The 16,171-nt window shown below is 44.6% G+C and overlaps 1 protein-coding gene across 1 annotated transcript in view; it reads right to left on the reverse strand.

Moving 5' to 3' along the window:
• The window catches only part of LOC148025738 (DNA repair protein RadA-like protein), a 216,311-nt gene that overhangs the window by 52,651 nt on the left and 147,489 nt on the right, over window positions 1-16,171 (reverse strand). The window contains exons 8-10 of the mRNA XM_087692964.1: window positions 3,491-3,571; window positions 3,334-3,399; window positions 3,071-3,226 (exon numbers count right to left, since the gene is read on the reverse strand). Coding sequence (XP_087549090.1) covers window positions 3,071-3,226; window positions 3,334-3,399; window positions 3,491-3,571 — 303 coding nt within the window. The remainder of the gene's footprint in view (window positions 1-3,070; window positions 3,227-3,333; window positions 3,400-3,490; window positions 3,572-16,171) is intronic.

A 16,171-nucleotide genomic window follows, 5' to 3' on the forward strand; every position in this document is an offset into this window, starting at 1 on the left:
GGGCTATGGAATTTCTAGCTCCTCAGTAACTGAGGGAGCAATTGTGGAAGCAGTAGGAGGCTGACATGGCATTGTGTCATGGGTTGACAATCTAAGGTAGGAGGCTAGACATGGCATTGTGTCTCTGCAACTCTCGACCTCTTTGCTCCTATCCTTGTCCCTCATTTGCATACTCTAGCTATCAATGGCATTGTCCCCTCCTCTATCTAGCATTGCGCCATCTATGGCACTCTACTTCACTCCATATCCTAGGTCTATCGCCTCCCTCACCCAAGAAGGAGGTCTAGCATTGACGTATTTTGAGGCACTTCACTGCAAGATGTCCTATTATCCTACATGCAAAGCACTGGCATGAGAGTCTTGTGAATGTCACGCACTAGGTTGAGAAAACCCATGGATGGAGGGAATCCTAATGGTTTGGGGAAGGCAATGTAAGGACTCTATGGGTACAATAACTCGAACACATGGGTATGTGTGTGGGCCTCCTAACACTATGTGAGCAAAGATCCTCTCTCTCTATATGACATTGCCAAAAGGCATTGCCAATCTCACAAAGATATTACTTAAAGTATTGATCAAGGCCAAGAAAAGAGACAGTGATGGTAGTGCCATCCCTAAGCAATGAGTAGTCCCGACCCTCCATCCATCTGTCAAACTATGCCACTAAAGATTTGACATCAAGCGTGCTAATAACAAGTGCTACCTCCATCTACTCGGGTGAGCTAAACTGGAGCCTAAAGCACCCCTTTCGTAGGGGTAACACTCGTGGGACCCTGACTGAGGTGTCAAAAAGAGCTGAATGGATGAGTCCTTGAGAATACTAATGGGCACGCAATCTCCAACCAATCTACAAGACAAAGAAGACACCTCAAGGGCCATCACGCTCTCCCTGAGTGCGAGTTCTATGTCTGAAGCAAAGCAAATAAGCTGCAAAGCATCAACCAAATTTCTACTAGCAGCTGCGCTAGAGCCCCCCCAGTGGTGGTGGAACTGGCTACAATCTCATGCGGCATGCTAGCTCCATGTGTTTGTGGTCTTGGCTTTGATTGGGCAACTGGTGCTGAGCTCTTTTCAAGTGATTCTAGGGTCTCGAGGGTGTGCCCAAGTAGGGGAGATGGATGCACTCTAAGCAAGGAACCGAACAAAGGATGTGAGGGTGGATAAAGAAAATATAGTTGCATCCATGTGTGTAACATGGGTGTGATATGGATGGAAGGGAGTACCTAGGGCAACAGAACAGAGGGAGGACTATGAGGGGCAAGATGGTGGTGCGTAAGGCAAATGCTAGCTGACAAACTTACAAGACGATGGTTTGCTGGCCTAGAGGGTGGCAAGCAAGGTTATAGTATTGTGGCTCGCTAACCAGGATGGTAGTGAGCTTTGCTATTATGGCATACAAGCAAAAACACACGCAAAATGTGTGTGTGTTTATTGTTGTGGGGGGGGGGGGGGGAGGGGTGTGGGGGGAAGCCACAAACTCCAAGGTTCAAAGAAGGCATGTCTCCTCCTCTTCATCTTCTTAGAGCCAACCTACAAGCTCTCCCTCCCAAGGAGAGTATGAATGATCCCTACCGAAATCCTTAGAGAGTCTTTGCACTTGAGACATCCTACCTATCTTCCTAGGCCTAAAGTTGTCATCTAGCCTCCAAAAATCTCGTAGGAAATGATCTGAGATGCTTTGCCAATGTGAAGCGGTTGTTGGTTGTGTTTCGATCCTAAATCTGAATCCTCCTGCCCAACCTAGCAATGTAGTCAAGCCTACATCACATGGCCCATCAAAGAATGGATCCCTCCAAACCCACTCTCCTTGATTCCATTGTAATCTTTGAAGGGCCGTCCTCTAATAAGTCCAATGTCTCCATCCATCTATCAAATAGGTGGCTTCGTCCAGGCCAATGTACCACCTCATGTCACAATGTGCCACTACTCAAATCCTCTATCTAGAGCATCTTGTAAACTCTTCTAAAGTCCTCTCTCTAAATATTGGAGATTGGTCCATTGGTTGAGGCCACTTGGTTGAGGATGTTTCACTCCTTTAGCTTACATTATTGACCAGTTTTCTAGTCATATCCACAATGGCATTTCATTTGATTGTGATGATGATTACTTGGATGTGAGGAGGATATACAAATTAGTTTAGGGATTGCAGCAATTATACCCCTTATAGTTTCAAAGGGGGGAACTACAGTCGCACAAGAGGGGAATATTTTAGAGGACACTATAGATCGTATCACAAGTCTTTAACATTTGAGAAGGACAGTTTGAACGTCATCTTGTCTCATAGGGAGACATTGTGATCCCAAAGTATCTATAATCCAGTCCTAGAGGGGACTATCTACTTCCAGGTTCCAAGTCCTTGAGGGTCCCACATGATGGCTACAACAGTTTTGGAAAATTATTTCTAGCTATCTTTTTGTATGTTTCAAGCATAGCCGAGCTAGAGATTCCACATGAAACATCTACTTCCAAGTCGTTGGGGGTTCCACATGAGGGGCTACAACAGTTCTAGAGCATCATTTTCTAGCCATATTTTGTGGGTTCCAAGCAGAGCCAAGGTCAAGATTCCAGAGATTATAAAGGACCACCATCTTTCTAGCAATGTTGACAAACATTCAAGGAGAGTTTCACATCTGCATTGAGATAGAGCTAGAGTTCAAACTTTAAGTCCTAGGATCAAGCCTGAGCTTCTTCTCTGCCGAGTAAGTATAACACACACCTACACAGGGGTGCTTACCCCCTCTCCATCCATGCTCCATTCTCCAGAGCACTTCATCGTAGGCATTCATCAATGTTGGCCTTGAGAGGGGACTAGTTGTTTACCCCTCATTCTCAATGTATCCCTCCACCTTCATCAAGATGTTGTGAAGCCTCATCTTTAAACCTTGAGCTGATGGACAGAACTGCAATCTTAACCCTAGAATTTTCACTCATGTGGAAGGTTAATTTTAAAGCTGAAAAAGGCTACCCAAACCTTCACATACTAAAGGTACAAAACCAACGAGATTTTACTTCAGAAATTCCGTGTACTATGCTATGTGTAACACCTCGAATCTTGTAGCTTGACAAGTACCTGAATTTCCACAAGAAAAGGTCGTGATCCTTCCAATGTCACAGCAATAGCACCTGAAACTAGAGCACTTGTTTCCTCTGCTCTTTGGCTCAAAAACAGCTGGCTTGGATTTTCAACTGCTTCAAGCCCACTTTCAGCCATTTCAAAAACACCAACCTGCAAGACAGACCAATTTACTTGCATAAACAAACTTTTGTCTTTGTGGTTCCACACAGCTGTTTTAAACAGATGCATGTACAGTACCCTTTGTACACACAGAATACCTCATCCGATGATCCAAAACGATTCTTTACAACCCTCAAAATACGATGAGATAGCCGGTTCTCACCCTAAAGGTTAAAGCAATTATGAAGCTGTGTAAGTTCAAACATTTTCAAAGACTAGAATCACTGCAATTCATCCAACAGAATGAAGACAAACCTCTAAATACAAAACAACATCTACAATATGCTCTAGCACACGAGGCCCAGCAATATCACCACTCCTTGTTACATGTCCTACCTGTAGATAATAAAAATAAGTCATGACAATTCCTCACTTAAAAGTTCAAAAAAACTTGTTATCCTACTCAAAATCAAATTCTGCACTAGAGAACATTAAACCATACTGAGTTGGTACAGAACAGCATCAATACACAAAGAAACATCATTATCTGCAGTTTAGAGTAACCACTAAAGTAGGCCCGATCCATCACATGATTCCTCATTGGCACTGACTTCCTCTTTAGCTTACACTCAATTTAACTCATTAAACACAACTGGAGATAGCCGGACTAAAGTTCATCTCTTAAATTAAAGAAACAGCAAAACTCTACTTGATACACAAGGAAACTATCCACCAGAAGGGCCAGTCTACAAACTTCAGAATACAAAACACCCCCACCCAGCAAAACTCTACTTGATACGCAAGGAAACTATCCACAAGAATGGCCAGTCTACGAGCTTTAGAATACAAAACACACCCCTTTAAAGAAACAGAGAAATTCTACTTGATACGCAAGGAAAATACCCACCAAAATGGTCAGTCTACGAACTTCAGAATACAAAACACCCACAAGAATGGCCAGTCTACGAACTTTAGAATACAAAACACACCCCTTTCAAGAAACAGCAGAAGTCGACACGCACCCTTACACGTACTCTCTCTCTCTCTCTCTCTCTCTCTCTCTCTCTCTCTCTCTGTGCTCTGCACTCACTCTCTCACTGTGCGAACCACAGCATAGTGTGGCTCGATCCTAGTGCACTCCGCTAACAAAGTGGTATCAGCACTTTGGTTGCTGGAGCTGTGTCAAGACTGCGTTAGATTTGGTGCACATTTGCCCGGGAAATTTAGGCCTTTTTGCGTTTTCGTGAAATTTTGTCAATTTCACTGACACTTGTGCACATCAAACCCAAGAAAATTGGGGCTTCTGCAGAATTTCATCAAATTGTGCAAGAATTGCTTGGTATATGCACTTGGGTATATGTATTGATGCAATTTGGGCAGATTTGCCATTGAACATTTGGGTCTTTTCATCGCAATCATTAAATTTGTGCCCAAGAATGCTTTTTGGGGATTTCACATGCAATTGGTGCATTGGCCTATAAATCTGGCTGTAATTGATTTTGTGGAGTGCAGCAAGATACATTCTCTAATTCTGGAAATCCATTTGCAGATCTGAAATTTCTGCAATTTCCTGATTTTCACTGTTGGTTGGTACTTGCAGCATAATCTGGTCATTTGTGTGACATTTGGGCTTGCATTGCTAACATTTGAGTCAACTTAGCACTGTAAATCATGGCTGGAAACAGTGACAACAGCAACCTTTTGCACATCAAGAAGCTTGAGGGTGCACACAATTTTGCAATATGACAAAAGCAGTTGCTACAATGTCTTGGTGCAGAAGAAACAGGTAAAGCCCATCAAAGCAACGGGAATAAGACTAGCAGGTACAGAACAACAAAAATGGGATGATTTGGATGAGCTTGCACGCTCTACCATAGAGCTCTCTATGTCAAACAACTTGCTCTTTGATATTGAGAAGCTGAATTCTACATATGAAATGTGGCGAAGACTTGAGGAATTGTATGCTCAGAGAAGTGTAGCCAACAAGGTTAATTGGCTGAAAAAGTTAATGGACCTTCGCATGAAGGTACAACCATGTCTCTATATTTGAATGAGTTCAACTCAATTTTCAATCAGCTGATTGCTTTGGATTTCCACATTGATGATGAGTTCAAGGCTACTTTCTTACTATGCACTTTGCCTGAAAGTTGGGATACTTTCACGACAGCTTTGAATAACTCAAATGCTCAACTGTTATATTCTTATGTGGAGAGTTCTTTGCTAATCGAAGAACTCAACAAGTAAAACAATTCACGAAACAAGTCTTATAATGCATTGCACACTAGGGGCAGATTTCGACAAAAGGGCACTTTTGAAAATAGAGCGCACAACAAGTCTCATGGCAAAAATGTGAAGTGTCATCATTGTAGTAGGAAACGGCACTACAAAAGGGACTGTTTTCAATTGAAGAAAGAGAAAGGCAAAAGTGAAAACACTGAAGACAACAACGCTAAGAAAAAGGACAGTCAACCTACAAAGAAAAGGTGTGTGAAGATAGAGGAGGTAAATGTAATCACTCGTGAGAATGACAGTGGCAATGATGTACTCCTTGCTTCTTCTTTGAGTGCGCATGCATTGATTGCATATTCTGATGATGACATGTACACTTGGATACTTGATTCAGGTGCGTTCTTTCATGTCACACCACATCATGAGTGGTTTTTTGACTATAATGGTGGTGCACGTGGTGTTGTCCACTTGGGGCATGACTATGCATGTCAAATTGCAGGTATTGGCAATGTGAAATTGGAATTTCAACATGGTTTTGTGTTTGTTTTGCATAATGTGAAACATGTACCTCAGCTCAAGAAGAGCTTGATAAGCACAGGGCAGCTACATGACGAAGACTATCATCCCACCTTTGGGGATTGCAAGTGGAAAATTTGTAAGGGCTCTCGCATTGTTGCCAAGTGATCTAAAAGTGATACTTTGTATCCTTTGTATGTATCTTGCGTGCATGACCATGTAGTCGCCATAACCGAGCAGCCAAGTGTTTCTTTGTCGCATAGTGGTTGGGACACATGAGTCAAACTGAAATAAAAGTGCTTTCTCGTGTAGATTATCTATAGTATTTGAGGTATACTTATTTCGAACAATGTGATCATTATACTTATGGTAAGCATGCTCAAACATCACATAAAAAATCTTTCTAAAGTCTTTACCATTAGAGTTCATACATTCAAATGTATGTTCGATGCCAAGATTTTCTCTAAGGGGGGAAATAAGTATTTCATTACTTTTGTTGATGATGGCACTCGCAAAGAATGGGTTTATCCAATCCATTGTAAAGATGAGGCCTTGGATAAATTTCAAATATTCGTAGCACTTGCTGAAAATCGGACTAGCAAGACATTAAAGTGTCTTCGCTCTGACAATGGTGGGGAATATATATCCAAAGCCTTTAAGGACTTTTGTGACAGCAAAGGGATTAAAAGGGAGGTCTCTGCCCCTCACAATCCACCCCAAAATGGTGTTGTAGAGCGTATGAATAGAACCATTCAACATAAGGTCCATACAATGCTATCACATACTACTATACCTCATGAATTTTGGGTTGAGGCTGTTATGACAACCGTATACTTCATTAATCGGTCACCAAACAAGTCTTTTTTTTTTCCCTTTTTTCTTTTGTTTTTTTTTTCCCCACTCACGTCACAATTCAATCTGCAATAATAAAGATGTGATTTAACCATGTTTTATACAATTTCTTACTAGTATCCCATGACTTGACTCAGTAGCCTATGTCAATTCATGGCCTGCTTATGCAATATTCTCATAATATAGGTTGTTGTACCTAAGGTCACAATTAGAACTGTAACTATTACAATGTTTAGGTGATCATATCATTTCTTAATTTGAGAATTTGAATTGGGGGCACGCTCTCAAGAACCGTGGTCGGGAAGGCACCTTCGTATGCTCACTTGAGAGTGTATGGCTGTGAGGCATTTCTGCACATTCGCAAGGAAGAATGCAATAAACTTAAGCCAAAGTCCTGCCAATTTATTTACCTAGGATATGGTAATGAGGGCGAAATGGGGTAGAGGTTATGGGATCCCGAAAAAAGGAAAATTATACGTAGCAATGATGTTAACTTTTGGAAAGATCGCATGCACAAGCAGCCTAAAAAGATTGAGGAAGTCAAAGGGGTTGTATTTCAAGGAGATGTACCGATAGGACAACAAAGAATGCCCGATGGACAGCAAAAAATACCTGCTGTAAATGGCCCTAAAAATGCACGGAATGATGCTGAAAATGATCAGTAATATATTGCCCATGATGTACCACAAATTGAACAAGAACAAATGTCTTTGAAACAACCAGAACCGATTGTACAGCATGCTGAAGCTACAAAACAGCAAGCTATTCATGTATATTTGCAAGTTGAATAGCTAGCAAATCTTGATCATTAGATCCGTAGGTCAGTCAAAATGCAAAGATAGCCAGATAGGTTTGTTCCTAGTGTCAAATATGTGGCTGATTATGTCATGTTGACAGATTGTGGTGAGCCATCACGCTTCAAGAAATCAATGGACAAAAAGGATAGCAAGAAATGGCACAAGGCTATGCTGTCAGAGATCGAATCTCTCATGAAAAATGGCACTTGGGATTTTGTGCATTTGCCTAAAAGGTAGAAATTGCTACCATGCAAATGGGTTTATAAAATGAAAGTTACGTATGGTTCTTTGCCAAGGTACAAAGCACAACTGATGCTGAAGGGTACAAGCAAGAACATGAAATTGATTTTGATGAAATTTTTTCTCTTATAGTCAAAATGACTACTTTGCGAACCATTTTGGGCTTGGTTACATCTGAAGATATGGAGCTCATACAGATGGATATAAAAACAGCTTTCTTACATACTGATCTGCATGAGAAGATCTATATGCAATAGCTTGAGGGTTTTGTTGCAAAGGGAAAAGAGCACATGGTATGTAAATTCGACAAGAGTTTGTATGGGCTGAAACAAGCACCACAAGAATGATATCATAAATTCGATACATTTATGCAATCTCAAGGATTCCATAGAAAGCAACAGATGGCAGCCTTATTCTCTTTGGTTTTCTATGTCGATGACATGCTGATTGCAGGAAGGAATGGTCATATGCTTTGGACTCCATGAAACAAAGCCTACACAGTAGCTTTGATATGAAGGATCTTGGTGGGCCCAATCATATTCTTGGCAAGCATATACTCAGGGACAAATCGCAAGGTCTTCTCTATCTGTCATAGCAAGAGTATGTTACTAAAGTCTTGCAGCATTTCAATATGGAGGGGAACAAAGCCCTTGGTATACCGTTGCCTCCATATGTGAAACTTAGTAGATGACAGCCCTACATTTGATGATGGAAGACTTCAGCCCCTAAGACGGCCGAAAAGGGAAGTGCCAAGGTAGGGGAACACCCGCATCTGAAGCGCCAACTAGAAGCCATCAAGAAAGTGAAGGACTGGGTGAAAGAGGCCCAAGAGCACTTAAGGGACACTGAGCCCATCCTAGAGGACGAGATCGATGATCTCCCCCGCATAAGCACGCCAGTCTCACCCCCTCGACCAAAGTCAGAAAATGCGACCGCACCACAAGCAGCACTGCTTAGGCCAAGCCTTGATGCTACAGGCCCGCAAATCAGTCACCGCCATTGGCCAGGACGATCTGGTTTAGGAGAGAGACGAGCAACCAACAGCCTCCTTACCATGCTAGTGACCACTTTTGTGACGTTACGCCTGGGAGACATGCTTAAGCAGCATCCCACCCTATGGCAAGACCTCAAGCAGTGGGTTGAGGGGTCACGAGAACATGCTGCTGATCTGCACGACCATGATGCAAAAACACAAATACCGAGTCTAACGTTGCACTCTGTGCCAAAATCCTTGCACGTTAATGCTTTTTGGGAAGGCACCGAGATGCATGCAGTATTACCGGTCCTAGCCTTAGGCGACACAACGAGAAAGGGGATCGTAGACACGGGAGCCAGAGTTAGTATGCTTAGCTACGCAATACTTCAAACTTGGGAAAACCCACCTATTGAGACCACTCGATTCTATGTCACATTAGCAAACGGCATGACAGTGAAGCCATTCGGGGTACTTAAAAACTGGCCAGTGAAAATCGCAGGTATCCAATTCTCTGTTGACTTTATAGTCATGAAGGGACTACGATATCCTATTAGGCCGACCCTGGATACGCAATGCCAAAGTTATCGAAGATTGGGGTAACGGCTTAATCTTCCTAGGCAACAGAATGGAAGCTGTGAGGGTAGAGATGGACACTTGGAAGACCTCACCAGTCGACTTGGATGCCATCTCCGCGATGCTCAAAGGTAAAGCTCAAGTTAAGAAGACTTGTGGGCCCTTGACCAAGTATATCCCATGCCCAGAGGATGAGCAAGATTGGATGCATGTCCATGCTACAGTGGACCTGTTGTTCTCAGATCATGAGACATATGAGCAAGCCATCAAGATGATGGGCAAGTCTGATGGCACGCCCTCCATACCAGTTTGCATGATGGCAGAAACCCTTCCAGGGAGACCTAAGACCTTTACCTTCCAAGTGCCAAACAACAAAAGAGAACTCCAGGAGATTCTGGAAAACTTACGGACAAGCTAGCTGACAATCCAACAACAAACTTCAAACCACTCTAGGATCTCTTAGACGAATCCAAGTGGCAATGGACCAGGGTGCATGACTTAAACCTTATGTACAACTGGGCCCTAGTCCATGATCAAGGACGAGAGATATACCAAGCCCTAGGAGACAACGAGCAACCTGACGCAGAGGAATCTAATGACGAGTACGAAGACTATCAATCCTTCAGTGACGGAAGTGAGGGTGAGATAGATACCGTAGAATATGACACTGAGGGACATGAAATAGAACAAATACGGACAGACTCCAAGCCACAAAAAAAGAGTGTCTTCAGGATAGAGAGAGGGGTCATACGCATGGATTGTGATCGCGCCTGGTTAAAACACGTTGGAGCCATAGACTTTGAGCAAGCAGACCTAGCTCAACCGGGAACGACACCAGTGCTTAGGATAGAATCACCATCTGAACTGCGACCATCAGGGGAGACCACCTCTTCTAGCGAAGACGGGGAGTTCAACTCTGAGTCGGAGGAAAGTTCGGATAGCAACCCAGAAATACCTAGGGCGCCCAAGACCCGACGTACCAAGGGGGACCTACCCGTTCACCTGAGGCGCAGACGATTGAAGCAGGAAAGAGCGAAACAATCCACGGACACACGAACAGACGAAGAGTGAAAACCGCGGGACCTCCCTAAAAGATTTACGAAATTCAAGAAGGAAGATAGAGGAGTGATCCTGTTGGGTGCTAAATGGCAAGGGCAAACGAGCGAACCAATCGAGGGACGAACCAAGGTCAAGGAGGTGAACCTAGCCCAGGAAGGGGAGACACCTCGACCATCCTTTATTGCCGATGACTTCACCGAGGAAGAAGAAACGAGTCTTCTCGCTCTCTTGCGAGAGTATGTAGACGTGTTCGCTTGGTCCTTGAAAGAGCTCAAAGGGGTAGTACCGAGTGTAGTGACTCATAATATACCCATGATACCAGACACAATGCCGGTGAAGCAGCGACCGTACCCTATGAATCCAAAATACGCTCATGCTGTCAAGGAAGAGATTGATAAGCTGATGAGAGCGGAATTCATTTACGAAATTGAGCACACGGATTGGATATCACCCATAGTCATCATGATGAAAAAAAATGGAAAAATCAGAGTGCGCGTCAATTACGCGAATGTGAACACTGCTACTAAGAGGGACAATTACCCATTGTCGTACACCGAGCACATGCTTGAAAGAGTGGCGAGCAAGGAGGCCTACAGTTTTCTGGATGGCTTCTCAAGATACAATCAGGTGTAAGTGCATCCTGCCGACAGGCATAAGACTGCCTTCACCACTGAGTGGGGTGACTTTGCTTACATAGTCATGCCTTTCAGGTTGACTAATGCCCCTCCCACTTTCCAACGCCTCATGTGCACCATATTTAAAGACATGCTTTGCAAAGAGTTGGAAGTCTTTGTCGATGACCTCTGCGTTCACTCGACCTGGATGGAACACTTAGATAAACTCCAAGCAGTCTTTGAGCAGTGTCGCCTATATCGTCTCTCCTTGAACCTCTTAAAATGCCAGTTTTGGGTGAAGCATGGACGTATCCTAGGCTACGTGGTGTCGAAGAACGGCATTGCTACACTGACTTCTCGAAAGCCAGGGTTATTGTTGACTTTCCACCCCCAATCAACTACAAGGGAGTCCAATGCTTCTTACGCCATACGGGATACTATCGGTAGTTTGTGCTTGATTACGCATTGATGGCCAAACCTTTATACATGCTGCTGATTGTCTTTGAATGGACTGAAGCATGCCAGCGAGCATACGAAGAGTTGAAGAAGGCTCTAACCACAGTACCAATTCTACGAGCCCCAGATTGGACCATTACCTTCAACGTGCATATCGATGCTTCTAAATTTGTTGTGGGGGCAGTGTTGTGCTTACCTGATGAGCACAATCTAGACTATCCAGTGAGCTTTGCTAGTAGACAACTCATTGAGACGGAAATAAACTACTTGATGACAGAAAGAGAGACTGCCATGGTGTTTGCTGTAAGGAAGTTCCAGCATTATCTATGGGCTACACCCTTTACCTTTTTCGTGGACCATCAAGCCTTGCTATATCTAGTGATTAAACATTGCGCTACAGGACGCATGGCTCGGTGGCTTCTTCTGCTTTTGGAGTTTGACTTTTCCGTGGTTGTACGGAAGGGAAAACAACACTACACGGCTGATCATATGTCACGCATCCCCATAGGAGAAGCCACCGGGTAAGGCATTACCGATGAATTGCCAGACGCCCATCTCTTTAATCTTTTCAACGAGAGAGATTTATTCAACGCCGATCTAACGCCATATTGGGCAGACGACATAGTCCAAGTGCTTGAGCACGGACTACCTGAGCGACCGATAGAGAAGGCAAGACTTAGGCGACTCATTTTTAAGATCCAACCCTATCAGTTGATAGCAGGCCAGCTGTATCGCCTAGGGCAAGATGGATTGCTGCGCAAATGCGTGTGCGAGCATGAGATGCACGACATGCTCTTAGAGGCACACAACGGAATTGCTAATGGATACTTTAGCGGAGACACGACGGCCCACAAGGTGCTGCAGTCTCAACTATGGTGGCCAACGCTGTTTCGTGATGCAGTACGATTTGTTAAGCATTGTGACGAGTATCAATGGGACGAAGGTCCCGATTCGCAAGGATCAAATGGAGTTGACCCGAATCATTGTACGACAACCCTTCGAATAATGGAAAATCGACTTTATAGGACCCATCAATCCCACTGCACAGTATTCACAGGTCAAATACATCATTGTGGCCACAGACTACCTAACGAAATAGACAGAGGTGAGAGCAACACGAAAGAACGATGCTCGAACGATTGCCAAGTTCTTGTGGGAGTAAGTAATCTCACGATTCGGTTGCCCCATCGAACTAGTCAGTGACAAGGACACATACTTAATCAATGAAGTGATAGAGCATCTCCTATCCACCTTCCTAATTATCCATCGGAAATCCTCTCCATACTACTCTCAAGCAAACGGCCAGGCAGAATCCACGAATAAGATTCTTGTCAACGTCCTAACCAAGGTAGTCTCTACCTTGCGCAATGACTGGGATAACAAGCTGATGGGAGCCTTGTGGGCTTACTATACAGCTTATAAAACAGTTGTTGGCCAGACCCCCTTTAGGTTAACCTACAGAACCAAAGCAATTATCCTTGTAGAATTCTTCGTGTCTAGCCTGAGAATCGCACTTCAAGAGCAATGGAAAGGAAATGAGGTGTTAACCGGTAGACGAACAAGGTGGAAAATCCGGAAAAGCTAAAGCACAAGACAAAGGCAAGGCAAAGTGAAATGGAAGACAAAGGTGCACAAGGAAAAGCACAAGTCAATACCTTTGTAAAAGAGCGCAAGCGCATCATGATTTAATTTAAGGAGCGCCGGGCTCTCACTCGTGCAATTTGTAAAGGTAGATGGGCGTTAGAAAGGAGGCCAAGAAGATAGGAGGACAATGGGAAAAAGAGCCTAGGCCACGGCCGGCTATGTAAAAAAGGAGATAAGGGAATGACCGCCCACAAGGGATTTAGGGTCTTGTATATAAAGTTGGAAAGTGAATGAGAAGCTCATTCTTGTGTGGCCAAAAGTGGCTCTCCTCTTCTTCTTCTTCTTCCTGCTTGCTTGAGCTTGTGCTTGAGAGAGGGAGTGTGAGAGTGTGAGGGAGCGAGTGTGAGGGTGAGGGACCAGGGAGAAGAAGCTCTCTATATTCTTCTCTTCTCTTCTCTTGCTTGCGACGATGGAGCTTGAAAAGTGGAGCTTGAGGATGGACCTTGCTTGAAGCTTGCACTTGGATTGTGGAGCTACCGGAGTGTGCGAGAGAGGAGGTAACTCGATCGGCATGGAGGTAAGCTCACTGCACCCGTAGATATGAATGGCGCGTCGGCTATGTGAGAGATGGCCATTAGTGCTCGGCATAGAACGCTTGAAAAAATAAGCGGTCCGTGGATCTTGGCAATTGAGGGAAAGCTCTCCACATTTTGGTTCCGTTGCCGGGACCAACGGATTCAAGCCTTGAGCGCTTGCGCACTTGGAATCGAGCATTGAAGTAGGGTTTTCCCCGAACCGGTGCTTGAGATAGATAGGTAGGAAACGAGGGAGTTTGAAGAGGTATTCGATCTCCTTAGCAAGTAGGTTTTTGTTGTTTTGGACTTGGGAAAGCATGATGGAGTAGTGTAGGTATTTCTCTTATAAAATTTTCTTGCATTTAGGAAGGATAGGAGCAAAACATTGGAGCAAACAGTAGGGTTTTCTGTTGCTATATAACAGGCTCAAACAGGAAAAAGAATGGCAAGAAATAAAATTTTGGGTTAAATGTTAGTAAGGGAAGCAAGATTGAGGTGAGTGCATGCCTGGACAGGGTGATAAGGGCCAAGAGTGGCAAGAAAGGCCACATTGTGCATTGCACGATTTCAGGAGAGCAAGAGAGAGGAAGAAAGCTTCGTTGAGTGGATCCGCTTCGATCTTACCATCCAAGAGATATTTGCCTAGTCCAGGTAATTCTACACCTTCCCCTACATGAGTAGGTTGGATCTAAAGGTGCTCAACCAGTGGAAAGGCCTCCAACGCTCGGCGCGGCGAATTTGGTGAAGTACGGCTAAAAAAACGCGACGCGCTCGGCGTGTCCGAGTGACCGCAATTCTGAGCCGAGTCCCAGAATCGGCCCTCGAACCGCTCCGCCATTCGACCCTCAGCCCACTTGACTCGGCCCACTCAGCCCACTCGACCACTCGGCCCTCAGACCATTCGGCCCACTACACTCGGACGCGTTTCACTCGGCCCGTCCGAATTGAGCATTTGGACCAACTTCGAAATTCGGCCCTCGGCCCACTTGACTCGGCCCACCTAACTCGGCCCTCAACCCACTCGGCCCTCGGACTGGCCGAATTCGACATTCGGACCAGTTACATTCGGCCCTTTCTACTTGGCCCTCGGACGGGCCGAATCGGGCACTCGGACCCTGCAATTCGAACCTGTTAGGCCGAATTTAGATTTTTTCAAATTTTGACCTGTAAAACCTGAAACTGACCGAGAGACCATATAGAGCCGAAACCACCTCATAGATCTATCACTGGGCTAAAATCTAGAGCAAGTAGTTCAAAACTTGACAAAAACGGTCCTTCAAATTGCGCATGGCATTTACCGTAACGGCCCCGCAGAGGGGGCTCTGCCCCCTCCGCACCTCCCACAAGTAGGTTGGAGTGAAAACGCGCGCCGTGACAGGTCCTCCAAATTGGACCCTAGTGTAGTAATAACTCTACACGAGCATGGATTCTCACTTGCAAAAGAGCAACCAAAAGCCCATACCCGAACAGAGACAAACAGAGACCCTAGAACCTCAATGGGCCAATCTAGCCAACAAGGGCAAAAAGGCCACATTGCAAAAACACATACGTGTTGCATTCGGATTGCATCTAGTCAAAGCGGAAAGCAACAACATCAAGCTACAACAGCGAGAATGACTAGATATGACAGTCTTGACGATAGATGCTCCTTGAATAGCACTGCACTGACGATCCAAGATACCAGTGGAGAATCTACATCTGGTCGTGCAGTTGGGGACTCAATGGCATTTGTCAAAAGGCTTAAATTTACCAGCCAAGGCTCGGAAGACGAAGACGTAGTACCACCTGCTTATCTTAGGGTTAAACTCACCGCGAAAAGAGAGCATACTATCGATGCTCTGATTGATGAAGGAGCAGATTTTAATATCTTGACCTATGAATCATGGACCCTACTAGGCCAACCAGAGCTCACACCGACTAATGCAACTCTTAGCCCTTACGGGGGGACATCCACAAGCACTCATAGGAAAGTGCAAAATCCTTGCGACAATTGAAATTAAAAGCTTGCCTATTCTATTTCATGTTTCTCCAAATAGTGCTAATTGCGAGAAGGAAACCCTTCTTGGAAGACCCTTCAAAAGGGCGACCAAGTGTGAGACCGACTATGTAGCACAAAGGATACACCTGACACTACCGGGTGTGAGGATAGTCACGACCTTTAGCAAGGGTGACGTCATCAAACCTCGAGGGAAAGGCAAGGAAGGTGCTGACATAACAGTCAAGCCTGCTGACGAGAGCAAGGACTTGTTGGAAGAGTTAATACAAACACAGGTCGAACAACGAGAATCAGTGAGTGAGGCCATACCTGAAACAAGAAGGTCAGGAGACAATGCCAAGGACAGACTTTGGACTTACAAATATCGTAGAAGACCCCAAAAGAAGTCCAAGCCTTATAGACGAAGGCATCGATGGAGAGTCAACACAACGCCGCGATGGATATCCAAAGCGTTGGTATATGCTCAAGGATATTACGCAGGTAACTGAAGGATTTGGGTATCAAAACTCCCTGCTAAATCTCCCTTGTC

Source organism: Lygodium microphyllum, chromosome 14 (genome assembly GCF_053477565.2).
Source record: "Lygodium microphyllum isolate KBCC chromosome 14, Lygodium_microphyllum_v1.1.10, whole genome shotgun sequence".
NCBI lineage: Eukaryota > Viridiplantae > Streptophyta > Polypodiopsida > Schizaeales > Lygodiaceae > Lygodium > Lygodium microphyllum.